This window comes from Monodon monoceros, unplaced genomic scaffold (genome assembly GCF_005190385.1).
Source record: "Monodon monoceros isolate NGI ecotype Baffin Bay Population unplaced genomic scaffold, NGI_Narwhal_1 Super_Scaffold_19, whole genome shotgun sequence".
Classification (NCBI taxonomy): Eukaryota; Metazoa; Chordata; class Mammalia; order Artiodactyla; family Monodontidae; genus Monodon; species Monodon monoceros.
In genome coordinates this window covers 25,865,514-25,892,496 of record NW_021703775.1, presented here as the reverse complement: position 1 = coordinate 25,892,496, position 26,983 = coordinate 25,865,514, and the positions used below count along the sequence as shown (strand labels likewise).

Here is a 26,983-nt window from a genome sequence, read left to right as displayed (position 1 = left end):
ACTGGGAGAAGGACCTCTCATACACTCGGTGAGTACTGTACAGCTTCTGCCGTCTCTGTCTTTCTGGGGCTGCCGGACCCCTGGGTGCAGGAGGCGCCTCCAGATTGGCCTGGCTTCTGTGACGCTGGCCCAGTTCACACGTCAAGACCCTCGGTGTGCAACTCTGCCTACAAGCACACTGCTGCCTGCCAGGAAAAGGTATTTCTGGCCATGGGGCATCCTGGGGCAGGAACAGCCTGGAACGGGACTCCCTGCCCTCCTAACTGGGTGGTGGGTGGGATGTGTCACCTGCGGTCTCTGCTCTCACTGCTCATCAGAGCCAGCGCAGATCTACACCCACGAGGTGTGCTTTGTCGTGGCTCAGAATGTCTGGGAGGCTGTTTTAGGGGAACAGACGCTTTTCAGAGAAATGACTTCTTCTCGGGGCATTTAAATCCAAACCAGTTATGGCCCCTGTGTCTGTGTCTACTGGGGATGGGTGAGTATTTTCTTCAGACCCCCACGGGTCTCTCTGATTCATACTTGGCTAAGAGTTTTCTCACCCTTGAAGGCTCCAGGGTCATTGGAGGATGCAAAAGGTGGAGTGGAGTGGAGTAAGTGTCCTGGGGCATCATGAGGTTTTAGGGCTGGAAGGAAGTGGAACCATCTAATTCGTTCTCTGACGAGGACACTGAGGCCTGAGAGAAGTTAAGCAACTTGTACAAAAGACCCACACCTGGCTGTGAAACCACCCACCAATGCCATCATCTTCCCCCAATGACACACACACAGACACAAGAGCATAAATAATTAAGAGGAAAATAGACCAAGGGGCTGTGTCCGCTTTTGCAAACAGAGTCTGCTAACATCTCTTTACAGCTGAGGCTGGCTGGGGTAGTGATGCAGGCCTTGGAGGCAAACTCCCCAGCTACCAAAGTTACTAAGTGACCTCAATTTCCTCACCTGTAAAATGGGTGTAATGGTAATAATACCTATCTGGCAGTGCTGTTGTGGGGATTAAATGAGATAATATATGTATAAAGTGCTCAGGTCAACACTGTCAGGGCCTGGCCCTGAGTGCTCAAACTTTAAAAATCACCTGGACAACTTGTTTAAACACAGATTGCTTTGTTGCCTCCCACCCCAGATTTTGACTCAGTATACTGGGGTGGGGCCTGATAATTTCCATTCCTAATAAACTTCCAGGTGATGTTGAGGCTGCTGGTCTGGGACCACACTTTGCATAGGGAAGCTGTAGCACTTGCTTTTATTATTTGAATGGGTTTAGACCTTGAGGTTAGCCCTTGGGCTGCAGCAAGACAGAGATTCCTGTGACAGAGATGCATGGGCACTAGAGAAACTCTAATGAGCAGAGATTCTACATGTTATGCCTGGGAAACCAAGATTGGCAGAATGATATCATGACCTTGAAGCTAGATTTCTTTCTTCCTTCCCTTTGTTCATTCTGACAACATTTATTGAGCACTTGTTATGTACCAGGCACTGTCTCTGCTCCTTAGGGACAGTGATAGGGGCTTCTGCAATCACTGGGAGAGATAGATGAGAACCATGGAGAAGATAAATATATGAAAGCGGTAAAGCACAGGAGGAGCCCCTCACCCAGCCCAGAAGTTATCAGGAAAGGCTTTCTGGAGGAAGGGGTACCTGAGCTGGGTCCTGAAGTAGGGGTAGTTCCAGGACAGAGGGAGCATGGTCTTTGGGACTTTTTAAGGAGCTCAACTCCACTGAATATTGATTTCAAGGCAGGAAGCAGGGAAAGCTAAGGTCAGTCAGAGTGGCAGGCAGGGCCAGATTACTAGGGATTGGGCAATGGGGCACAACAGAAGGATGATAGCAAGAGGTCTGCCCTCTAAAGGGACTGCTCGGGCAGCTGTGAGGGGAGTGGACTGAACAGGGCAAGAGTGCTACAGCAGTGCAGTGGTCCCAAGTTGGTGGCTGGAGCTGCATGGAGGCAGAAATAAGAGGGCCTGGGGATTGGTTGGGAGGGAGGAGGAAGCAGTCAGGGTGTTGGGCTTGGGTTCCATCCTGGGTGGGTGGTGCAGATCTCTGAGGGGCCATTCCAGTCAAAGGACGGTGATGAGGACAGCAGTCTCAGAGGTGGAGTTGAGGTGCCAGGGCATGGGGTGTAGATGCCCCATGGGCTCTGGAGCTCAGGAGAGGGGTTGGGACTAGAGCTGAGCAGGGGGAGAGAGTGAGTGGCCGAGGTAAAAGCCAGAAGAGCAGTTCCAAACGGCAGATTCCTGAGGATCAGAAATATTGCTAGCCAGAAGCCATTTTTTTTTTCTCTTTGCGGTACGCGGGCCTCTCACTGCCGCGGCCTCCCCCGCCGCGGAGCACAGGCTCCGGACGCGCAGGCCCAGCGGCCACGGCCCACGGGCCCAGCCGGTCCGCGGCATGTGGGATCTTCCCGGACCGGGGCACGAACCTGCGCCCCCCGCATCGGCAGGCGGACTCCCAACCACTGCGCCACCAGGGAAGCCCCAGAAGCCATTTTTAATTTAATTAGTGTATATTAATCAAGTCGAGATACCCCGAAGTTAATAAGAGGCGCTGCTAGAATTTTCCACCATAGGAGTGTTTCTTGTGAAGTCCGTGTATGGATATATGTGTTTGCAGATTATAACAGGCAGCTGTTATATGTCTTGGAGTGAGGCAGCCCTCACTCCAAGATGTTTCCCCAACTAGTATTTGAAATCTCACTATCTGAGAGGCCCTCCTTTTAGGACTCAAACTTTCCCCTAAAAGGAAAACGTCCTTGGGAACTGGCATAAATTTAACCTTCCCTTCAATAATCATTGATTGGTGAAGTGGATCAATTCATCTCCTTCCGGTATGGTAGGCTTCATCCGGGGAGCAAGCTCTAACGGAGAAGAGTAAGAGAGATAATAAGAATTATTATTTTTGCAGCCCCTTTACAAATGGGGCTGGCAAACTTTTTCTGTAGAGGGCAAGATAGTAAATATTTTAGACTTTGTGAGTCTAAAGGTCTCTGTCACAGCTACTCAATTCTGCCATTGTACCGGAGCAGCCATGGACAGTATGTAGTGAATGGGTGTGGCTGCGTTCCAATAGAACTTTATTTATTATTTTATTTTCATATAATTTTCTTGGGTCATAGAATCTTATTCTTTGGCGTTTTTGCAACCATTAAAAAATGTCAAAACCATTCTTAGTTCGCGGACCTCACAAAAACAGGCGTTGGTTTGCTGACCCTGATTTCCCTGATTTAAATTAATTTCCAATTTATAAAGCACTTCATTTCCATTATTTCATTTGATCCATTATCGTGGGAAATAAATGTCACCATTTCCATTTTACAGTTGAGGAAACTGGAGGCCAAAGAGGGAGCCGTGGGACTTCGCCATGGGAAGGGGTGCCCAGAGGGAGGAGAGCAAAGAAGGAAGGGCAGGAGAGAACTCTGAAGCCAAACCCTTCTCCTTCAGAGTAAGGGTAGGGGGCTCTCATCTTGTCCTCATGTTTGCTTGGGGGTGGCCAGGGGGATGCGTGGGTGAGCAAATTCTTTGTGCTCATTATGTCTTTGGATTTTGGCCACTTTTCAGAGAGGAGCGGGGAGCTGTGTTTCTAACTCTGTGAAATCCTCAATGAAGCCCAGATGTAGTACGTGCTGAAAGAGCCAGAACAGTGCACTCGGCTTTCTGCGAGTGCAAAGTGGTGTGACCCAGGAAACCACAGTGACGTTGGCTCTGGTTCAGTTGACACGCTCAAGTCTAGCCACAAATTACCAGCAAGTGGCTGAGTGAAGTTTAGAATTTCCCCTGGCAGAGACATTCCAGGAGAGCCTGGCTCCAGGGCCCAAGCCTTCTCCCCGGGCAGCATGGCACGGGCCACGCCAAGCTCCACTCCAGGCCGGCTGTCTCAGCTGCTGGGAAACAAAGTCCAACGTTCTTTCTTACTATGGGTGGGGAACTTCAAGGGGAGACAAAAGGGTTCACTGAAAAGCCAGACAGGCTTGAACTATAAGTCACAAGAGAGAGGGGACCCCAGAGGGAGACAGTCACAGAGGTGCAGCTTTGCCTCTTGGCCACCTTCTAACTTTCGAGGTTGTTTTCTCCTCAAGGTGGACCACCTGCTAGAAAAAAGGAAACACAACTCTTTGTGACCAGCTTGTGAAGAAGACTGTCCCTGTGTGGTTCTAAGTCAGGCCCACATGACCAAGCAGCCCTGAGACTGGCCTGTGGGGACTCAAGCTCAGCTTGCAGGGACAGGGGCAGAGCAGATTGTCAGGGGAAGGCCAGGAAGGTGGTGGGATTGCCGTCCAACATATACTGAGCACCTACTATGTGCTAAACACCGATGCAGGGGCTGTAAACATAAATCTAGACCTAGGCATGGCATAGGAGGGGCTCAGAGGCTCAGAGAGAGAAAAGAACACAGGCCCTTTTGTTTTAGGACTTTTGCTGCCAACAGTGCTAGAGAGACAGAGAGGCAGAAGCAAAAACACCAAACATGGAGAAGTTGTGAGGGTTTCACTGAGGTGGTGGGGAAGGTGCAAGCCCAGGCTTCGAAGCCTGTCCTGGGCTGAGGCCAGCCCTGCCTCTCCCAGTGAGGAGCCGGAGAGCTAAGTCCTTTCACTTCTCTGAGACTTGGTTTCCTTATCTGTAAAATGGAACTAAAAATATCTTCCCTCAGGGCTTTTGTGAGGATTAAATAGATAATGTATGTGAAAGGCTCCCAATTTTTAAAAATTAAAAATACATTTTTACCAAAAATGGAACCACAGAACATGTTGTGTTTCACCTAACAAAGCAGCTTGCACTTTTTCCAGGATATTAAATATTCTGCTCTCTCTGTCGTAGGGAGGTTTCTGGAACCTAGTTTAGAAACCATTTTATTTATTACTCAATAACTTTTTTTCGCATTAAAGTTGGCCAAATCTTTGCACTCACCCATGAGTGTTTCCCAAGGATAAATTCCTAGAAGTGTCTTTGTGGAGTTAAAAGATATGTACACTTTTAAGGCTTTTGATAAGTATTTTTGAATTCCCCTTTAGAAAAGTAGTACAATTTGCCCTGTCAGCCGTGAACGGGGGCCCACCTTCCCACAGCTCTGCTGGCAAGGGTGGCCCTAAGAACCGGACACAGCGCTCTGGCCGAAGGTGGGGCTAGCTTTTATCACGGCTCCAGCACACTGCAGACTGTCGACAAGACCCCAGGTCCTGCTCACAGAGGCTGAACGAGAGCTTTCACAGTTTGGTTATTTAGACTCACATCCGCACCCTCATATTTATCCTATTAAATTTAATCTTAGTGGATTCAGTTCATTTTCTCTGCTTTTTGAGATCTTTCGGATTTCGATTCTTCCAGCCAACATGTGTGTTTTATCTGGACATTTGATCAGCATGTACTCTATATTTTCATCCAATTCATTTATAAACATGTCACATGAGAAAGGATCGAGAGTGGAGCTCTGAGGCATATCATTGCCTCCAGGTTGACAGTGACCTATCAATTAACACCTTTCAGTGACAATAACTCAGGCAGCTGTAAATATGCCTAACTGATTTATTGTTCAGCCCACATGGCTTTATCAATAGGGATATCACGGGAGAATTTGTCAGATGCCAAGATCAAGTGAAGCTCAATGTCTCCCGCCTTCTCCTGCATTTCCAGCCAGGGGGTCCTGTGGAAAAAGGGAAGCTGTCAGTCTGCCAACATTTGTTCTTGGTAAACCCTAATCAATTACAAGAAATCACTGCTTCGTTTTTTTAAATTTATTTATTTTTATTTTATTTAGTTTTAGCCGTATTGGGTCATCGTTGCGGTGTGTGGGCTTCTCATTGTGATGGCTTCGCTTATTGAGGAGCACGGGCTCTAGTCGCACGGGCTTCAGTAGTTGCGGCTCGTGGGTTCTAGAGCGCAGGCTCAGTAGTTGTGGCACACGGGATTAGTTGCTCCGCGGCATGTGGGATCTTCCCGGACCAGGGATTGAACCTGTGTCCCTTGCGTTGGCAGGCGGATTCTTCTTTTTTTTAATTTTTTTATTTATCATATTCCAACTTTATTGTCATCAATAAAATACCAATTAATATTTTTTTTCTTTTCTAGACAAATACTCCCATATAGCCTACTAACTTCCAGGACACCTCTAGCACAACAAAAGAGTCTATCCTATTTGAACAGAATTCCTGGGATTCACTTTCCTTAGTAAAATTCACTGTTTTTATGCTATGGCTATTCTAACTCCAATATCCCACTACCACCACCTCCCCCCGCCACCCCCAAAGCCTTTGAAAACAACAGAAGGGGGAAAAAATGTTTTAAAATTCTAAAATTTTATATTCTATTTCCCTCTGAATTGCTTGGAAGAAGCTTACTTTTTTTTGAATTTTATTTTATTTCATTTTTTATACAGCAGGTTCTTATTAGTCATCAATTTTATACCCATCAGTGTATACATGTCAATCCCAATAGCCCAATTCATTACACCACCCCCACCCCCTCACCCCCGCCACTTTCCCCCCTTGGTGTCCACATGTTTGTTCTCTACATCTGTGTCTCTATTTCTGGGCAGGCAGATTCTTAACCACTGCGCCACCAGGGAAGCCCACTGCTTCTTTAATAGTGCTTTCTTTAATAACACCTTCTGGAAACCTGCCTAATTTGCATATCAAGATTATCTGAGGTTTTAGATATCTGCCTTCTTTCCCTTTTTGAATATTGGAACAACATTTGCCATCTCCATCTCCTGACATCTCTCCATTTCTCCATTGGTCTAACATGGCAGAAGGTTAGGGATCTTCCCTGCAATCCAGAAACTGTTCAGACCAGAGACAACATTGTTTTGAACAACTAAGTACTTTCCTTCAATCTCCACCTCATCTCAGACCAGTGTCCTCTCACCAGTGTTTGTTCTACCTTTGTTATTCTGAAAATCCTTCTCCTTGACATCCATTGACTCATTCATTCATTCATCTGGATAAAAAAAGGTTTAAGAGCCCACCCTGTGCCAGACATTGTGCTAGGCTTACAGAAGAATCACTGGAGAACAGGACAGGCCCAGCTCCTGCCTTTACAGAGCTACAGATGTGCAGAGTTGATCATTGCTGGGACAAGTTCAAGGTGCTGTGGGGCAAAGAAGAAGGGCCACTAACTGAGACCGGTGGGCCAGAGAGACTGAAAATGCAGTGTTGATGCAGAGGTCTGACAGGTGATGGGAGTCAGTAGCAAATAGGTTGGGGGAAGGGTGTTCCAGACCCTGTGTCTAAAGGGCCAGAAGGGAGACAAGATGACACATTCGGAGAATGGAAAGGAACTCCACATAGCCAGAGTGAGAAGGCCAAGGCGGGCCGGGGGGAGATGAGCCTGGAGACACAGGCAGGGGCCAGACCCTGTTGGGCCTTTTAGGCCAAGTGTGAGAACTGGGACTTTATCACTTTGACCATGGGTGATCGTGAGGATCAGCAAGGACAAGCAGAGCTGGATTCAAGAATTCACAGTAGGCCTCTCCCCTAGTGTGCACCCTGCTTTGAATATAACAGGCAAGGGCTTCCTTTTAGCCTGCAAACTGTGTGAATAAGCTTCTGCTCAGTCTCTAGGTAGGCTTTCTGACCTCCCGTTCTCAGGCTGTGATTCTGTCTCCTCTTTGCTTTGGTCATGGTATTTGCTGTCCTCCTTCCACGTAAGGGTGTTGGAGGACCAGCGTCCCAGGTGTCTAGGGCAGCTCTCTTCTTCCCCTCCTGCCGCTCGTTCCAGATGAAGCTTGGTGGGCTGTCCTCTGCAGCTACCTTCTCTCTCCATGCCTCTCCTCTCTGGACTCCCACCTCCCCCGGAGCTGGGACCCTCCCCACTTCCACTCTGCCCCACTGAGGGGCTTCTCAGGCTGCAAGGCAATCCGCACACCACCTCCTGAGCTGCCATTGCTTCTCTTGCTTCACCAAGTGCCAAGAATTTGTCGGGTGTGGTCTTTTTACACTGCCCCTCACCCAAAGACAACAGACAACAGACACCCTTCGGCAACAGATATTAGAAAAATTCATTCCGTCGTCACTTTGCAGTCGTCCCAATTCAGATAATTGGAGGAAGGACTTCTCTGTTTTTCTCCATCTGAAGCAACAGAGACAGTGAGTCCCATCACGAATTCTCTCACTTTCCTCTCTCCTCTCAGGCTGCCCTGTCCTCCTCAAGGGGCTCCTACCCTTAGGATTGTACATTTTCACCTGCATCTTTTTTTCCTTAATGATATGTATGATTGATTTTAATTATAAACTATACATGGATACAGTCTCCTTGTTAACAATTAAAACATTACGGCACTTCTCCTCTCAGTCCCCTTCCCACTTCCAGGTAACCACTATGATCAGTCTTAGACTTTTTTTTTCCAGAACTTTTTGCTATGTGTTCCCATCCACACAAAAAGAAAATTATGGAAAATGCACAATATTGTTTTGTGCTCTAAAAAGAACTCATAAATGGTTTTATGCTGGACATTCTATTCTGCAACTTGCTTTGTTCACTCAGCAGAATGGTTTCGAAATCTATCCACATTGGTCCACGTCGATCTGCCTGGCCCTTCTCTTAACCTCAGTACGGTATCCCACAAGGAACTTTTGGGTAGTACCAGATTGTGTGTTGGTGTGTTTCTCTGATTAAAGAGTGCCAGTGTTCCCACAGCTTTGCCAACACCTCTAATAAAACTTTGAATCTTAACAATACGATGGGTGAAAATGGTCTTATTTCATTTGCATTTCCTGATAGTGAAGCGGAACATCTTTTCATGTAATTGTTGGGTGTTTGCATTTCATTTTGTCAATTATCTATTCATAGTCTTTTTATTTTTTTCTTTTGGGCTATTTACTTCTTTCTTATTGATTTGTAGGAGTTCTTTTATATAGCAAATAGTAACCCTTAATTATGTTTACTGCAAATCTTTTCAATTCCTTTTCTAAACTTCAAGTCTTTAGAGATTCTTTCCATTGGATTAATGCTTTGTAGTCATTTCAGGTCTTCGAGAGGCAGGTGGATTAATTTGCTAGGGCTGCCATAATAAAGGACCACAGACTGGCTTAAACAAGGGAAATTTATTTTTTCACAGTTCTGGAGGTTAGAAGTCTGAAGTCAAGGTATCAGCAGGGCTGGTTTCTCCTGAGGCCTCTCAACTTGGCTTGTAGATGATTTGTCTTCTTGCTGTGTCTTCACATGATCTTCCCTCTGTGTGTGTCTGTGTTCCAATTTCCTCTTATAAAGATACCTGTTCTATTGAATTAGGCATATTTGACACCAGTCATATTGGATTAATGACCTCATTTTACTTTAATTACCCCTTTAAAGGCCTTATCCCCCAATACAGTCACACTCTGAGGTACTAGGGTTAGGACTTCAACATAGAAACTGGGAAGTAAACAGTTCAGCCCAAAACAGTAGGGTAGAGGGAAGAAGCCCAAATGCCAGAGAGTAAGGGGCCAGGTCCACACCTGTCCCTCCCGGAACTAGGTCCTGGTCGCCGAAGGGGTCAGGCCCCAAGACAGCCAAGAATACTGTCTCCGACATGATTTTGACAAGTGGCCAATTACCTCTCTTCTCCCCAGTTCCCTAGGTGCTCTAGCCCCTGGTTCACTCGGCCAGACCCGCCATGTGTGAAGAGGAGACAACTGCGCTCGTGTGTGACAATGGCTCTGGCCTGTGCAAGGCTGGCTTTGCAGGAGATGACGCCCCCCGGGCTGTCTTTCCTTCCATTGTGGGTCGTCCTCGCCACCAGGTATATGTTCATCTGGACCCAAGGCTTTGAGTTAGTAGGAGGACGCACTGCACCGTGGAGTCTATGCTGAGCTGCACACGTATGTGCGTGTGTGCGTGTGCGTATGTGCGTGTGTGTGTGTGCTAAGTAAGGTAAGGTAAGAGGAAGATGTGTATGGATGGGCCCTGTTCTCTCAGAAAATGACATTGTTTTAGGACAGAGAAGAGAGACAAGAAATCCTCTGCCTTCCCTCCTGCCATCTCCACATTCATTGGTATCTGCCTCGCCCTGTCTCCTTCAGTCCGGTTTCCAGGGGAAGAAGGACATTTTCCCTATCTTTAACCTTCTTCAGAGACCCTCCAATACCTGAATCCCTCTAAGTGGAGCTCTCGGCCAATTCTGTTCTCCTTCCTTCTCTTTTGCATTGCAGGGTGTAATGGTGGGAATGGGCCAGAAAGACAGCTACGTGGGGGACGAGGCTCAGAGCAAGCGAGGGATCCTAACTCTCAAATACCCCATTGAACACGGCATCATCACCAACTGGGATGACATGGAGAAGGTATTGGTGGACTCCCCCTTTAGTGTGCTCATTTTAACATCATCAAGACCCACCCTCTGCCCTGTCAACTCTTCCTCTGCAATGTTTCTCACATCCTTCTTTCCTTCCTGTCCATCCCCCTGGGCATTCCCCAGCCTCAGCTGCCAACATCTCTCACTAGACGATTCCAATGGCTTCCTGACTGATTTCTTTGTCTCCTGCCTCACTCACCTAATTCATTCTCTGAACTTCTGCAAAGCTTGTCTTTCTAAAAACAGACCAGATCATGTCACTCATCTCCTCAGACTCTTCACTAACCAGCAGTAGGTTCCTAACTCACTGTCTGGCGTTTGAGGACCTGGTCCCGCAGAAGTCCCAGCTTTATCCTTTCCAGCTTTCACTCCAGCGCAGTGCTTATCCTTCTTTAAAATGCTCTGCTGCTTCCAGAAAGGCAAACAGCTTTCTCCCCTTTATGGAACCTCAGATAGGTGCGTGGATGCTATATTAGTATGATGCTTCTCTAGTGAAAAATTTAAATAGGAATCTCTACCGGTTTCTAGAAGCTTTTTTCATGTCAGAAGATGTTGAGGGGGCGCCTTCCCTGGCAGCCCAGCGGTTAGGACTCCACGCTTCCGCTGCAGGGGGCGGGAGTTCGATCCCTGGTCTGGGAACTAAGATCCCGCATGCCACGTGCCCCCCGCCCAAAAAAAGATAAAACTCTCACTAGATACCTAGGAAATATTAACATCAGGAACAAACCACCTGTAAATGATAAATGAAAATAAAATATTTTTAAAAAAGAAGACGTAGGGGGTAATTTTTTTTTTTTTTTTTTTTTTTTTTTTGCGCTACACGGGCCTCTCACTGTTGTGGCCTCTCCCGTTGCGGAGCACAGGCTCTGGACGCACAGGCTCAGCGGCCATGGCCCACGGGCCCAGCTGCTCCGCGGCATGCGGGATCCTCCTGGACCGGGGCACGAACCCGCGTCCCCTGCATCGGCAGGTGGATTCCCAACCACTGCGCCACCAGGGAAGCCCGGGGGGTAATTTTTAAATGGTAGTTTGTGTTCCACAAAATCACGTGCAAAATGCTAATAGAGCCTTTCTAATATTCTTTTTTTTAATTGAAGTATAGTTGCTGTACAATATTTCGAATATTCTTTTGATAAATTCCACTGACAGTTGTCTGAGAATTCTTGTTTCTGCAATGACTGTCTTTTGAAATGTAATAGAGGGCTTATTGAGCAGACTGCAACTGGGAATAAAGAAAGCTGATTTGAAAGCTGTAGTACACATATACTTTTCTCTAAACCCTAGATTCAATTTCTCTAAACCCTAGATTCAGTCACTCTGAATGTGACATAAATAGACAAAAATACAATAGCTCTTGCTTCACTCTGTGGGATGGTTAAGAACACAGACACTGGAGTCAGTGGCAGGGAGATCTAGGAGCAAATCCCTCCCTCTAAGCCTCAGCTTCCTTATTTGTGGAAATAAAAATACTTTCTTCATTAGGTTGCTTTGGAGGTTGAAGTAGGCAAATATTTAGTATAATCCCAAGGCATGGAACATACTTAATGCTCAATACGTGGCACATATTATTATATTTCTAATGATATCTAATTTGAAAACATAATAGACAAAATATTTTATTCACAGTAGTAATATGAACTCTTTAAAGAAACCCCTAAAGTATATTCTGTGCCTTAAAAGAAAAACTGAATAGGGTAAAGCTGTCAAATCTTCTCAAATTAATTTATAGGCTCATTGCCATTCTAACAAAAGTCTCACAATTTTAAAAACTGTATATATTTAAGGTATACGACTTGATGATTTGGTGTGTGTTTACATTATGTAATAGTCGCCACATTCAAGCTAATTAACCTATCTACTCCTCACATAGTTCGTGGGTTTTTTTTTTTCCGTTGCAGTGAGGACACTTAGGATTTACCCTCTTAGCAAATTTCAAGTATACAGGACAGCATTGCTGTCTTTAGTCACCATGCTAATATATTATGTTAGATCTCCAGAATTTACTCATCCCACATAATTGACACTTCGTATGCCTTGACTAAGATAGCCTCTCTTTTCCCTTCCCACAGCTCCTAGTAGCTACCGTTTTACTCTCTGCTTCTATGAGTTTGACTAGAAATATCACGAGTTTTAATTATGCAAGATCATAAAGTGTGGAAAAATAAATAAGACAAAACTTATGAGAATAAAATGAATAAGAAAAACTATGAGAGGAGACTTGCTATATCCAAATAGTAAAATATAATATAAAGTTATAAAAATTAAAACAATTTGGTACCAATACAGAGGTAAAAAAGAAATACATGGTAAATGAAACTTCCAAGACCAGAGGGTAGAGAAGGATTCAGTAATTCAATGAATTATTCTGTGACAACCGATTCATTATTTGGGGCATAGGGAATCTGTTTATGGCCATTACTTCATACAATTTCATCAAACACATATCAATTGAATATGAAAGTTAAATATAAAAATTCAAATGATAAAAAATACAGTATAGTAAGTGTGAGTATTTATCACATTTCTGGTGAAAGAAGTCAGAGAAAAAGAATGACAAATGTAAGGGCTTCCCTGGTGGCGCAGTGGTTGAGAGTCTGCCTGCTGATGCAGGGGACACGGGTTCGTGCCCGGGTCTGGGAAGACCCCACATGCCGCGGAGCGGCTGGGCCCGTGAGCCATGGCCGCTGAGCCTGCGCCTCTAGAGTCTGTGCTCCGCAACGCGAGAGGCCACAACAGTGAGAGGCCCGCGTACCGCAAAAAAAAAAAAAAAATCCCAAGAATGACAAATGTGACTTCTTAAAAATCATAACTTCTAGTATGTGAAAAACAAAACCAAATTTAAAAGGCAAACAACAAATTGCAAAAAATATTCACAAGTGCAAAAGAGGATTAATACAAACAACTAATGTAAATTGATAATTAAAAACACAAAGTCTCCACCAGACAAATAATCAAGGGACATTACCAGATAATTGGCCAAACAGAAATTATCAAAAGTTGAAAATCTGAACAAGTTTAAATGTATTTGAAAAATTATTTAAAAACTTATTTAAAAATTCAAAGTAAAACAACTAGGTATTAATTTTATCTATCAGATTATTTCATATTAACAGTGAGAACACTGAATGCACTTAAGAGTGAAACAGGCAATTTCTATTTTGAAGTAAAGACAAAATTAGCCTCTTTGTGGGCGATAGAAACCAAAAAGTTTTCCAATTGCCATGCTCTTTAGTTCAGTAATTCCATTCTTAGAATTTTTTTCTTTGGAAAACATCCTGAATAGAAAAAATAAAATGTAATATGTACAGAGATAGTTTTCACAAGATTATTTATAAACAAAAATCAAAGATACCGTGAATAGTAATGTGATTAAATATATGATGATGATGGTATATGATGAAATGTTGTATAAACATTAAAAACTTTTAGTTCAATTTATTAAAAGTAAATGTTTACTATGGAAAAGAAAATTCTTTCTGTTATATTAACTGAAAAGTGACAGGAAACAAAATTGAACATAGAAGTGTAAGAGTAGTAAATGATAAATAAATGAGAGCACATGAAGTAAATAAATGGTAGTAGTAATAAATTTTAAAATACATAAAGATGAAAGATTAGGGAGAAGAAAAAAGCCAAAGTGTTAACTATTTATTATTAAGTAATGGAAATATGAGAAATTTTTATTTCTCTTAAAAATATTTTCCTAATTTAAAAATTGTCAACATCCTTAACTTTTAAAGTACTTTATAAAAGCTTCCGAAAATGAAGTAAGATGAAGTGCAGATGGTTGGGCCCAACACCCAAAGAATCTTTTTTTTTTTTTTTTACATATTTATTGGAGTATAATTGCTTTACAATGGTGTGTTAGTTTCTGCCATACACCAAACTGAAGCAGCTATAAATATACATATAGCCCCATATCCCCTCCCTTTTGAGTCTCCCTCCCACCCTCCCTATCCCAGCCCTCTAGGTGGACACAAAGCACCGAGCTGATGTCCCTGTGCTATGCGGCTGCTTCCCACTAGCTATCTATTTTACATTTGGTAGTGTATATATGTCCATGCCACTCTCTCACTTCTTCCCAGCTTTCCCTTCCCACCCAAAGATTCTGACGTGTGGGCCTGGGATACAGCCTAGGAACCTGCACCTATAACAATTATCCCAAAGCCTCCGGGGCCCACATTTGAGGAAATACTGACATCACATTATTAAGCCTAATTGCCATCTCCTTCATGTCTCCTGTGACACCTCCACAGCCCAGGGCCTCTGCTTGTGCCATTTGCTCTGCCTCAGATGCCCTCCTCAGTCTCTGGAGACCTTGCTTTGCTTTCAGGGCCTACTCAAATCTCCTGGAAAACGAACTTCTCCTGCCTCTTCCTTCATTAAAATATGGACATGTCCTGTATTTTGTCTTTTTGACTGCCTTTCTCCCCTCCAGACTTTGAAACTAAGATCACATTTAGCACCATCCTAGCACAAAGCCAGGGGTCCCTAAATACATGGGTACAATGGAATCAGAGGACCCTGTGCCTCACCTCTGAAGAAATCAAAGCCCTGTGTCCCTGCCACTCTTTGCCAAATTCCTCTGAAATAAAGGCTCCTGTTTGCTGTCCTGGATCACTAAAGAGGGAACAGTACACAGCGGGAAGAAGTAACTTCCTCTAAAGCCGTGATTCTCAACTGGGGCGATTTTGTCTCCCAGGGGCATTTGGCAATGTCTGGAGACACTTTTGCCCCTCACAGCTGGAGAAGTGCTACTGGCATCTAGTTTGTGGAACACGGAGATGCTGCTAAACATCCCTTAATGCACTTCAGCCCCCCACAATAAAGAATTATTGAACTTAAAATGTCAAAGCGCTGAGGTTGAGAAACCCTGCTTTAAAGAACAGCCTGGTCAATAATAGACATTGACAGTTAATGCATATCTGTCAGGCTTCAGCAGGAGACAGTATACACTCAGCTGGGGTTCTGAAATTAATTTAAGGAAGGACTACTTACAGAGGTGTGAGCAGGGTTAGGGAACCGGAAAGGGATGCAAAGGCGCTCAAGTACCAGCAACAGAGGGAAGCTCTTACAGCTGGAAGGCTGAAGGGCAAGAGCAGCGTGACTAGAGCTCAGTGAGAGCTGGAGCCTGAGGAGGGGCTGCGCAACAGGAGCTGTTCTCAGGGAGGCCACAGTGTTGCCGGGAAATCACCCTGCCCTTCTCCCCCGCTCCCACTCTCCAACCTCTTGCTGGTATCTTCTATCAGCCAAGCACAGCCAGAAGCCAGAGAGCTGCAGAGGGCCTTGTCCCTCAGGGCACAAAGCAGGGGAGACAAGGGAGAGGTGTAAATAGGAGCCAAGGTCAGACAGAAATAATCAACACACTAAGTATATTGGCCCCAGGTCTGAGTCCTGTCTGGGGCCTTGTTGAGAAGGAATATAACCTCTAAAGAGCAATCTGAAATTCCCATGGCTGACAGGCCTCCTCTCCAGATCCAGTCCATTCTGAGAACATTGTGCCATCCTCCCCCAGCGTGGGCATGTCCATAGGAAGTCTCCAGCCCACTGGGAGTCTGCTGGACTGATCTGACTTTTGTCCCAACCAGATCTGGCACCACTCCTTCTACAATGAGCTGCGGGTAGCACCTGAGGAGCACCCCACCCTGCTCACGGAGGCCCCCCTAAATCCCAAGGCCAACAGGGAGAAGATGACCCAGGTAAGAGGCCGGGAAGACTTGAGCACTGGCACAAGAACACAACATGGCTGCTTGGCCAGATTCTTTCTCCCATTCATGCATCAATGCAACAGATTTTTTTTTTTTAACATCTTTATTGGGGTATAATTGCTTTACAATGGTGTGTTAGTTTCTGCTTTATAACAAAGTGAATCAGTTATACATATACATATGTTCCCATATCTCTTCCCTCTTGTGTCTCCCTCCCTCCCACCCTCCCTATCCCACCCCTCCAGGCGGTCACAAAGCACCGAGCCGATATCCCTGTGCCATGCGGCTGCTTCCCACTAGCTATCTACCTTACGTTTGTTAGTGTGTATATGTCCATGCCTCTCTCTCGCCCTGTCACAGCTCACCCTTCCCCCTCCCCATATCCTCAAGCCCGTTCTCCAGTAGGTCTGTGTCTTTATTCCTGTCTTACCCCTAGGTTCTTCATGACATTTTTTTTTCTTCTTAAATTCCATATATATGTGTTAGCATACGGTATTTGTCTTTTTCTTTCTGACTTACTTCACTCTGTATGACAGACTCTAGGTCCATCCACCTCATTAAAAATAGCTCAATTATGTTTCTTTTTATGGCTGAGTAATATTCCATTGTATATATGTGCCACATCTTCTTTATCCATTCATCCGATGATGGGCACTTAGGTTGTTTCCGTCTCCGGACTATTGTAAATAGAGCTGCAATGAACATTTTGGTACATGACTCTTTTTGAATTATGGTTTTCTCAGGGTATATGCCCAGTAGTGGGATTGCTGGGTTGTATGGTAGTTCTATTTGTAGTTTTTTAAGGAACCTCCATACTGTTCTCCATAGTGGCTGAACCAATTCACATTCCCACCAGCAGTGCAAGAGTGTTCCCTTTTCTCCACACCCTCTCCAGCACTTATTGTTTCTAGATTGTTTGATGATGATCATTCTGACTGGTGTGAGATGATCTCTCATTGTAGTTTTGATTTGCATTTCTCTAATGATTAATGATGTTGAGCATTCTTTCATGTGTTTGTTGGCAGTCTGTATATCTTCTTTGGAGAAATGTCTATTTAGGTCTTCTGCCCATTTTTGGATTGGGTTGTTTGTGTTTTTGTTATTGAGCTGCATGAGCTGCTTGTAATTTTTGGAGATTAATCCTTTGTCAGTTGCTTCATTTGCAAATATTTTCTCCCATTCTGAGGGTTGTCTTTTGGTCTTGTTTATGGTTTCCTTTGCTGTGCAAAAGCTTTGAAGTTTCATTAGGTCCCATTTGTTTATTTTTGTTTTTATTTCCATTACTCTAGGAGGTGGGTCAGAAAGGATCTTGCTGTGATTTAGGTCATAGAGTGTTCTCCCTATGTTTTCCTCTAAGAGTTTGATAGCTTCTGGCCTTACATTTAGGTCTTTAATCCATTTTGAGCTTATTTTTGTGTATGGTGTTAGGGAGTGATCTAATCTCATACTTTTACATGTACCTGTCCAGTTTTCCCAGCACCACTTATTGAAGAGGCTGTCCTTTCTCCACTGTACATTCCTGCCACATTTATTAAAGATAAGGTGTCCATATGTGCGTGGGTTTATCTCTGGGCTTTCTATCCTGTTCCATTGATCTATCTTTCTGTTTTTGTGCCAGTACCATACTGTCTTGATTACTGTAGCCTTGTAGTATAGTCTGAAGTCAGGGAGCCTGATTCCTCCAGCTCCTTTTTTTGTTCTCAAGATTGCTTTGGCCATTCGGGGTCTTTTGTGTTTCCATACAAATTGTGAAATTTTTTGTTCTAGTTCTGTGAAAAATGCCAGTGGTAGTTTGATAGGGATTGCATTGAATCTATAGATTGCTTTGGGTAGTAGAGTCATTTTCACAGTGTTGATTCTTCCAATCCAAGAACATGGTATATGTCTCCACCTATTTGTATCATCTTTAATTTCTTTCATCAGTGTCTTATAATTTTCTGCATACAGGTCTTTTGTCTCCTTAGGTAGGTTTATTCCTAGATATTTTATTCTTTTTGTTGCAATGGTAAATGAGAGTGTTTTCTTGATTTCAATTTCAGATTTTTCATCATTAGTATATAGGAATGCCAGAGATTTCTGTGCATTAATTTTGCATCCTGCTACTTTACCAAATTCATTGATTAGCTCTAGTAGTTTTCTGGTAGCATCTTTAGGATTCTCTATGTATAGTATCATGTCATCTGCAAACAGTGACAGCTTTACTTCTTCTTTTCCGATTTGGATTCCTTTTATTTCCTTTTCTTCTCTGATTGCTGTGGCTAAAACTTCCAAAACTATGTTGAATAACAGTGGTGAGAGTGGCAACAGAATTTTTTTGAGAATTGCTCTGTTTGTAGTCCATGCCAGAACCTAAGAGAGGTGGGAGTGGGGTAAATAAGCACAGTTCCTACCCTTAATAAAATTACAAACCATTTTGTGGACCAAGAGGTGCTGTGATTTCTGCCAGATAGTCTTCTATTCTGCATTGTTCTTTCAGATCATGTTTGAAACCTTCAATGTCCCTGCCATGTACGTCGCCATTCAAGCTGTGCTCTCCCTCTATGCTTCTGGCCGCACGACAGGTGAGTAGCCCTGTAACCCGTTCCCTTTTTGACTTGAGAGTGAGGAAGTGAAAGCTGGGCTCTTGCAGAGATTCCTGTTCACAAGAATCAGTGGGACAGTCAAAGTCCAAGGAAAACCTTGGTTAGGGATAACAGAAGGGAAGCCCATGTAAAATGCAGATGCGAGTCTACCCAGTATAGCTGGAAAGAATTTACATGAACAAACCATGACTAGTACAACCTGCAAGGGCCATTTCCCTCACAGTAGTTAGTCTGGGAGCTTGTACACCCTTTCCAACAATGCTAGAATGTTTCTGCTCATGAAGCAGCAATGGCAGAACCTATTATGTTGGATGTGTAAGTACGATGTGGCCTTGGTATAGAAAGGAGCTCAGGGAAACAGAGGGAACTTCAAAATAAAGTGATTTTTATTAGGGGCTTGACAGCTTGCGTGAACATCTTTCTTTTTTTTTTTTTTTACATCTTTATTGGGGTATAATTGCTTTACAATGGTGTGTTAGTTTCTGCTTTATAACAAAGTGAATCAGTTATACATATACATATGTTCCCATATCTCTTCCCTCTTGCGTCTCCCTCCCTCCCACCCTCCCTATCCGACCCTTCCAGGCGGTCACAAAGTACCGAGCTGATCTCCCTGTGCTATGCGGCTGCTTCCCACTAGCTATCTATCTTATGTTTGGTAGTGTATATATGTCCATGCCTCTCTCTCGCTTTGTCACAGCTTACCCTTCCCCCTCCCCATATCCTCAAGTCCATTCTCTAGTAGGTCTGTGTCTTTATTCCCGTCTTACCCCTAGGTTCTTCATGACATTTTTTTTTCTTAAATTCCATATATATGTGTTAGCATACGGTATTTGTCTCTCTCTTTCTGACTTACTTCACTCTGTATGACAGACTCTAGGTCTATCCACCTCATACAAATAGCTCAGTTTCGTTTCTTTTTATGGCTGAGTAATATTCCATTGTATATATGTGCCACATCTTCTTTATCCATTCATCCGATGATGGACACTTAGGTTGTTTCCATCTCTGGGCTATTGTAAATAGAGCTGCAATGAACATTGTGGTACATGACTCTTTTTGAATTATGGTTTTCTCAGGGTATATACCCAGTAGTGGGATTGCTGGGTCATATGGTAGTTCTATTTGTAGTTTTTTAAGGAACCTCCAAACTGTTCTCCATAGTGGCTGTACCAATTCACATTCCCACCAGCAGTGCAAGAGTGTTCCCTTTTCTCCACACCCTCTCCAGCATTTATTGTCTCTAGATTTTTTGATGATGGCCATTCTGACTGGTGTGAGATGATATCTCATTGTAGTTTTGATTTGCATTTCTCTAATGATTAATGATGTTGAGCGTTCTTTCATGTGTTTGTTGGCAGTCTGCATATCTTCTTTGGAGAAATGTCTATTTAGGTCTTCTGCCCATTTTGGATTGGGTTGTTTGTGTTTTTGTTATTGAGCTGCATGAGCTGCTTGTAAATTTTGGAGATTAATCCTTTGTCAGTTGCTTCTGAACATCTTTCAAACATTCATTCATGTATTCATTGATTTGTCCATTTATTCATTCATTCAAATATTTTCCATTACTCCCTACCATGTGCCAAACACTACAGGCCATGGGCACACACTGTCAAACAAGACAGACCAGCCATTATGGAGCTAACAGCCTAGTGGAGGAGAGATAAAAGTAAAGGATAATTTCACTGCAGGTGATAAGGATGGTGATGGGGAAATATAGGTATATGCAGTTCTGTATCCCGTGCTTTGCGCTTGGTTTTATGCTGTGAACGTCATGTTCAGTGGCCACACGGTAGTCATTGTGTGATGGTTCCATGATTGATGGATTGATTTGACCATTTCTCTATTGCAGGACCTTTCGGTTGTCTCCAATTTTTATTTTTTATTGTAAAATATGCTGTGACCAACATCCTTGTATAAGAGTAAGCTGCTGATCCCTGGATATTTATTTTGGATCTGGCTGTTACTGAATCATCCGATTAACTCTAATCGTTTCTCAGTTGGTTCTCTTAGGTCTTCTAAGTATACAACCACGTTATCTGCAAATAATGATGATTCTGTTCCCTTTTGATGATAGTACCTCTTAGGTGTATTTTCTGTCATACTGCATTGGCTAGAGCATCCAGGACAATATTAAATAATAATAATACAGTAACAATATTGTAGTGTTTCCCCATCAATTATGTGGCTGTTGGATCAGGAGAGATTTCTTATCACATTGAGAAAACTTATTTCCTTTCATGGTTTACTAAAAGTTTCATCAGTAGAGAATGTTATTTTTTTTCAAGCTGTTTTCTATAGTCCTTTTAGCACTACATTATGTGTTAGTTTGATGCCTGAAGGATATGCACATTATCCAGTCTCGCTAAAGGACGTGCAGCCTAGATGCCAATTGACGTGTGCATTTTTGTGAAAGTGTTTCAAGGAATATAAGAAGAGGAGACATTTTACTTGCCTTCCAGTCTCATCTGGGAAAACAAACTGACATACACACAAATTGATGTACACAAAAAATATGATTGATAATTCTCACCATGGGTGAATTTTCTAGCTGCTAAAGAAAAATATGGTAGTTGAAGATCTTTTGGTAACAGGTCCCAGAAAGAGACAGATGAAAGAAAATACTAAAGGTTTTCATAGGTCTTATCCTCTCTGTCCTTAGGCATTGTCCTGGATTCAGGGGACGGTGTCACCCACAATGTCCCGATCTACGAGGGCTACGCACTGCCCCATGCCATCATGCGCCTTGATCTGGCTGGCCGCGACCTCACAGACTACCTCATGAAGATCCTCACAGAGAGAGGCTATTCTTTTGTGACCACAGGTACCCAGCCTCTTTCTGGACTTGACTTGAGCTCAGAACCAAATCTGATCTAGGACCAGAAATTCTCATGACTAATGAGAAGTCAGTGGCCCTGTGTCCTCAAACTCTTTTAGGGTAAACAGGGAGGCCCTAGGCTGGGGCTGGGCCCCTAGACCAGACCAGATAGTCAGGGCAGCCTTATTTAAGGAGGAATGTTCCCAACCAAGACACCTTGGGGAGGGAGACAAGGCTTAGACCTACTCATCCTAAAAAGCGCTTGGCTTTTCCCTCTTTTAAGTGTGCTTTCACAGCACTCCTTCGCTCCCCAGGGACCTGCTACCTCTGTCCATGTCCACACCAGGATCAGAGCTAGTTTTTATTTGGCAGAATGGTGGTAAGAATCTGGTGGCACATTTCATTACCTAGGGGGTTTATGGTTTGTCTGAGGACAAATGGAATAAGTAAGGTCTGAATTTCTAAGGGGAAGTGGCCCCCTGGGCAGGAAGAGGTTTTGGGTAGGAGTCTTCCTAGATTCTGTACAATCCCAGCATATAAGCCTCCATCTAGATGGGAAATGTGTCCTGAAAGGCCCTCAGGAAGGCCTGCAGCTTTGTCAGGGCTGAGTGATGAGAGCAAGACAAAAGCACATAAAAAGTTTTGCTTGGGAATCGAGATTTTGAACTTTCACTTTAGAAAGAGGAATGAAAACATTAACATTCATCTTGAGACTGAACCCAAAAGAGAAGGAAGAAGTTTTCATGGAGATCAAAATGGGACAACCAAACTAACAGAGCTGAGTATCTACTCTCTGTCATTTCTACTCTTTCTAGCCGAGCGAGAAATCGTGCGAGACATCAAGGAGAAGCTGTGCTATGTGGCCCTGGACTTTGAGAATGAGATGGCCACGGCAGCCTCCTCTTCCTCCCTGGAGAAGAGCTACGAGCTGCCAGATGGGCAGGTCATCACTATTGGCAATGAGCGCTTCCGCTGCCCCGAGACCCTCTTCCAGCCCTCCTTCATTGGTGAGGCTCGGCCTGTAGTCCTGGCCAATTAGGAGGGCAGGGATGGAAAGAGAAACACCAGGAGTCACTCACACTGTTTATTGTTTATACTTAGCCTATATTTCTCCAGGAAGGACCAAAAATACATAAACAATACAACTAGATTAAAATCTAATTTTAAATATAAGGGTAAGGAAATCAAAATAAAGGAAAAGTGGGATGGGAATATAAACATGAAACTAAGAATGAGATTAAAACATAAAATATTTCTTGGATCCCTCAACATTTAAATCATGGGGTCTGAAACCTATAGCAGTAAACAGGGTGAGTTTGGGGATCAGACCTGGTTTTAAATCCTGATTCTGCTCGTTCAAGTGCTGTACCTTGGACATGTTACCTTCTTCAAAACTCAGTTTTCTTATCTATAAAGTGGAAATTATGATAGTACCTACTAGATAGGGTTGCCACAAGGATGAAATAAGATAATATTTAATACAAGGATAGCTACTTTCTTGAGAAGAGAGAAAGAGAAGAGAAAGACCTGTAAGCAAATGTTGACATATAGTGTAGTGGTAAATAGCAAACTGGACAAAGCGCTATAGGCCTAAGAAATCAGGGAAGGCTTCTCAGAGAAGGTGAATATTTGAATAGAACCTTGAAGAATGAGTATCATTTTATGGTATCTGGAAATGGAAGGAGTGCAGGGTAGGGAATGGCATGCAAGGCAAATGGAAAGGTATGTGCAAAGTGTGGAGGAGTGACAAGTCATATTCTATTTGGGACATGATGGGTGAGGTGTGTGTGTGAGTGTGTGTGTCTGTGTGTATGTGTGTTTGCACACAGAGGAAACGAGAGAGCCACTGGACCACACAAAGAGCATGGGGGTTAATCATATCAGCAATGTAGAGCCCCTGGAAGTTTTTAGACAGCAGAGTAGCAAAGTCAGTATTTCACTTTAGGAAGATTCCTCTATCTACAGTGTGGAATTATATCACATGGAGAAAAGACTGGAGATGGGGGACCCCAGGTAAGTGGGCATGAGCTGGTATGGCAGGCAGGGCCTTTTACTGTGGAAGATCTTGGTGCCAGACTAAGGTAGCTAGATGTCAACAAATAGGCAAAGATGATATGATGGCTATATCCATACAATGGAATTTTATTTGGCTATAACAGACTATAACATGGATGGGCCTTGCAAACATTATGCTACGTGAAAGGAGCCAGACACAAAAGAACAAATATTGTATGGTTCCATTTATATGAGATGTCCAGAATAGGCAAATCTATAGAGATAGAAAATAGATTAGTGGTTGCCTAAGGCTGGGGAAGGAGTGCAGGGGAAAATGGAGAGTGTCTGCTAATGGGCATGGAGTTCATCTGGGGAGTATTAAACATGTTCTAAAATTAGATTGTGGTGACGGTTGCACAGCTCTGTGAATACACTAAAAACTAGTGAACTATACACTTTAAAGGGGTGAATATTATGGTACATGAATTATATCTCAATAAATCTGTGAAAAAAGTGATACAATGAAAGTATTCCTTTAGAAATATTCATCAGGGAACAGTGTGAAAGATCAGTCAGAACTGGGGGAAACTCAAGGCAGGGCGATGACCAGTTAGAGAGTCTGATCTTATAATCCATTAGGGAGGTGACTGAGGCGAACCAGGGTAGCTGCATCAACAAAAGGGTCACCTGAGGAGCTGTAGGTGTGACGTGGTGGATGCTGACTAGCTACTGTGATCTCTACTAGGCATGGAGTCAGCTGGAATTCATGAAACAACCTACAATTCCATCATGAAGTGTGACATTGACATCCGCAAGGATTTATACGCCAACAATGTCCTCTCTGGGGGTACAACCATGTACCCCGGCATTGCTGACAGAATGCAGAAGGAGATCACAGCCCTGGCCCCCAGTACCATGAAGATCAAGGTGGGTCCTGCCCTCGCTCCCTCCATCCTGTTCTTTGTACAAAGACCTGTGTACTTGGGAGATGCTCCGAGTCAGGCTGCCAGGCTTACAGCTTGGTGGCCGCCTGGGTGCTCCATCATTCTGGCCCGAGACAGATTTCACCTTGGGGGTTTATGTTCTTTGGGCACTCATAAGCGGGAGACACATTTAGCCTGGGTTCTCAAACACAATTTCATGGACCCCATATGAGAAGGAGGTGAAAGAATTTGGAATGGAGAGAAGTTGAGGGGCTTGAGGAGGAAATGAGGAGGGAAAGAGGGAAAGAAAAGAAGGAGGCAACACCACACCATCTTTAAACTTTAAACTTTAAAAAGGACTTGGGTGTCACCCCAGAGGAGGGTGAAAGTTCCAAAGAGAGAATGTTGGCTATAGGACAGGCTGCTGGTTCAAACTCACAGGAACATTCCTTGATTCCTGGACAGCCTCTGATGTGCTGTCCCATCTTGGTCACAGTCTTCCCACACAATGCTTCTCACTGCATAGGCCTCAACAGAACGGGAGCCCACCTGTCTTACCACTTCTCCCCAGCCTCTGGTCCCCAAGCAATCAGACAGACACTTTTAGGGCTTCTAGGAACTTTGCTACTACAGGATTAGAAAGAGTTAGGAGTAAAATAGAGATAACAAATAGGTTGAAGGTTACAATAAAGTCACAAAAAAGTTGGTCTCTGGGGAGTAGGCCTGATCTGAGGAAGTGTGTTCTCTATGTCAGTATTGTAAAACCTTCTTCACAAAGGCTTTCCCCCTGCCTAGCAGATGGTGCTTGGCACAGGGAAGCAGAGCAGGCCACCAGAAAACAGGTGAGCAGCGGGCTCTTCTCACCCAGAGCCAATCGGAGCAGCCACGCTTACTGAGGTCTGCCACATGGGGGGCAATGTGCCAGGCCTGGGGCAGCGGCTTTTTACTAGGACGATGTGTCAGGATACCACACCTGATTCTGGTTCAGCAGGTCTGGGGTGCCCCCATCACTTACACTTATAAATGGACACCAATGATTTGATGCATATTCCGATTTATGAGCCACTGCCCTGAGCTCAATAACATTGCCGGCCTTCCAGGAGTTTAAGATCTGATTTGTAGACATGATCAATGGAAGAACAGCTTAAATAAGACCAGAGGAGGGGAAAGCACACTGCAGGCAGGGGAAAGAGAGTGAGTAAGCAAAGATGCCCGGGGATGTGTGCAGGTACAAACACCCCAGCCACAATGGACTGGGGGAGGTGAGGCAAGCTCCAGGATATGGAAGTGTGGAAGGATATGGAGTATGGTGGGAATGGGGCTGAGATTTAGGGCCTCCAGCCCAAGACAACCCAGAGTTTTCTCACAACTAGAACTGCCCAGCAGTAAAATCTGTTACCTTCTTAGTGGCTGTGCCAGTCCCTGAGGTATCTGTCAAAGGAGCAATGGGGTGACTTTTGTCTGCCTGAATAAGATAACCTCTAAATACCCTACTTATTTAGCTATTCCATGATCTCTGCAATTTAGGAAATATGTAGGGAGATTCTTAGGAGACAAAAAAATCTATTTCATGTCTGGTTTGTTCTAGCACTAAATTCTTAGTCCCTTCAGAAACAGGAATTAGTTGAAGAGTCATGGTCCTTTGAGATATACTTTTAGGTGGAATTCAAAGTTGTCTGACATGACAACCAATTTCTCAAGGCCAAGCTCAGGAATCCCAGCGGCATGTATGAATTTGAGAACTTCTCAGATACAAGAGACTGTTGAGTAGACTGGCTTAGACTCAGGAATGGAGGAATCCCAGCCCAAGCTGCCCATGCATCCAAACTCTAGGCAAGAACAGAACAGCACTCCCCTTACAGATGTTTGTATTGGTTAGCCATTGCTGGGTAACAGCAACTATGAAATTTCAGGGCACGTAATAATAAGCATTTATTGCTCATGCATCTGCAGGTCAGCTGGGAGTCAGCTGATCTAGGTCAAGCTTGGCTAGACAGCTCTGGTCAGGTGCACATCTCTCACTGTGGGGCCCAGGCTGAAGGTCCAGTAGCTCTTCAAGGGAAATTCTTCTCATGAAGATGGCAGAGACACAAGAGAGTGTGCCTACCTGCATGCCTGAAACACATTTCTAGCCCCTGTGTCAAGTCTGCTGACATCCCACTGGCCAAAGCAAATCCAGAGCCCAGCCCAAAGTCACAGGGTGGAACACTGAACTCTTCTCATGCAGGGGCAGGGGGATGGGGCGGGAGGAAGAGTGACAATCTGAGCAATAGTCTAATCTACCACAAGGTTTCTCCTGTTCCTTTCTGACCACAGAGGCTGTTCTTTTCCAGGACAGTCTGGCAGTGCGGTGAGATGGTTCCTGGACCACCTTCCCTATTCCTTGGCGACTGATCATGATTCACCACATTTGCTCCTTGCAGATTATTGCTCCCCCAGAGCGGAAGTACTCAGTCTGGATCGGAGGCTCCATCCTGGCCTCTCTCTCCACCTTCCAGCAGATGTGGATCAGCAAGCCAGAGTATGATGAGGCAGGGCCCTCCATCGTCCACAGGAAGTGCTTCTAAAGTCAGAACAGGTTCTCTGGGGGTCTCCTTGAGACTGCTCTGTTAACAATCGTGAAACATTAAAACCTACAAGCCTTACTTCTCCGTGTGTGGCTCTTTATTTTCCTGGGCTGACTCTCACACACAA

General features: G+C 44.2%; 1 protein-coding gene across 3 annotated transcripts; it reads left to right on the top strand.

Moving 5' to 3' along the window:
• Nucleotides 1-26,934, top strand: ACTG2 (actin gamma 2, smooth muscle). Of its 3 annotated transcripts, none has more exons than XM_029232352.1 (9): nt 1-28; nt 9,545-9,714; nt 10,124-10,252; nt 15,852-15,962; nt 18,448-18,532; nt 21,216-21,377; nt 22,187-22,378; nt 24,112-24,293; nt 26,713-26,934. In XM_029232352.1, the coding sequence occupies exons 2-9, from the start codon at nt 9,589-9,591 to the stop codon at nt 26,854-26,856; spliced, it is 1,131 nt and encodes a 376-aa protein (XP_029088185.1). In that variant the 5' UTR covers nt 1-28; nt 9,545-9,588; the 3' UTR covers nt 26,857-26,934. The 3 variants fall into 3 exon arrangements, with proteins under 3 accessions (XP_029088185.1, XP_029088188.1, XP_029088186.1); XM_029232355.1 differs by having other exon boundaries at nt 26,623-26,755; XM_029232353.1 differs by having other exon boundaries at nt 21-198.
• The last annotated feature ends 49 nt before the right edge of the window (nt 26,935-26,983 follow it).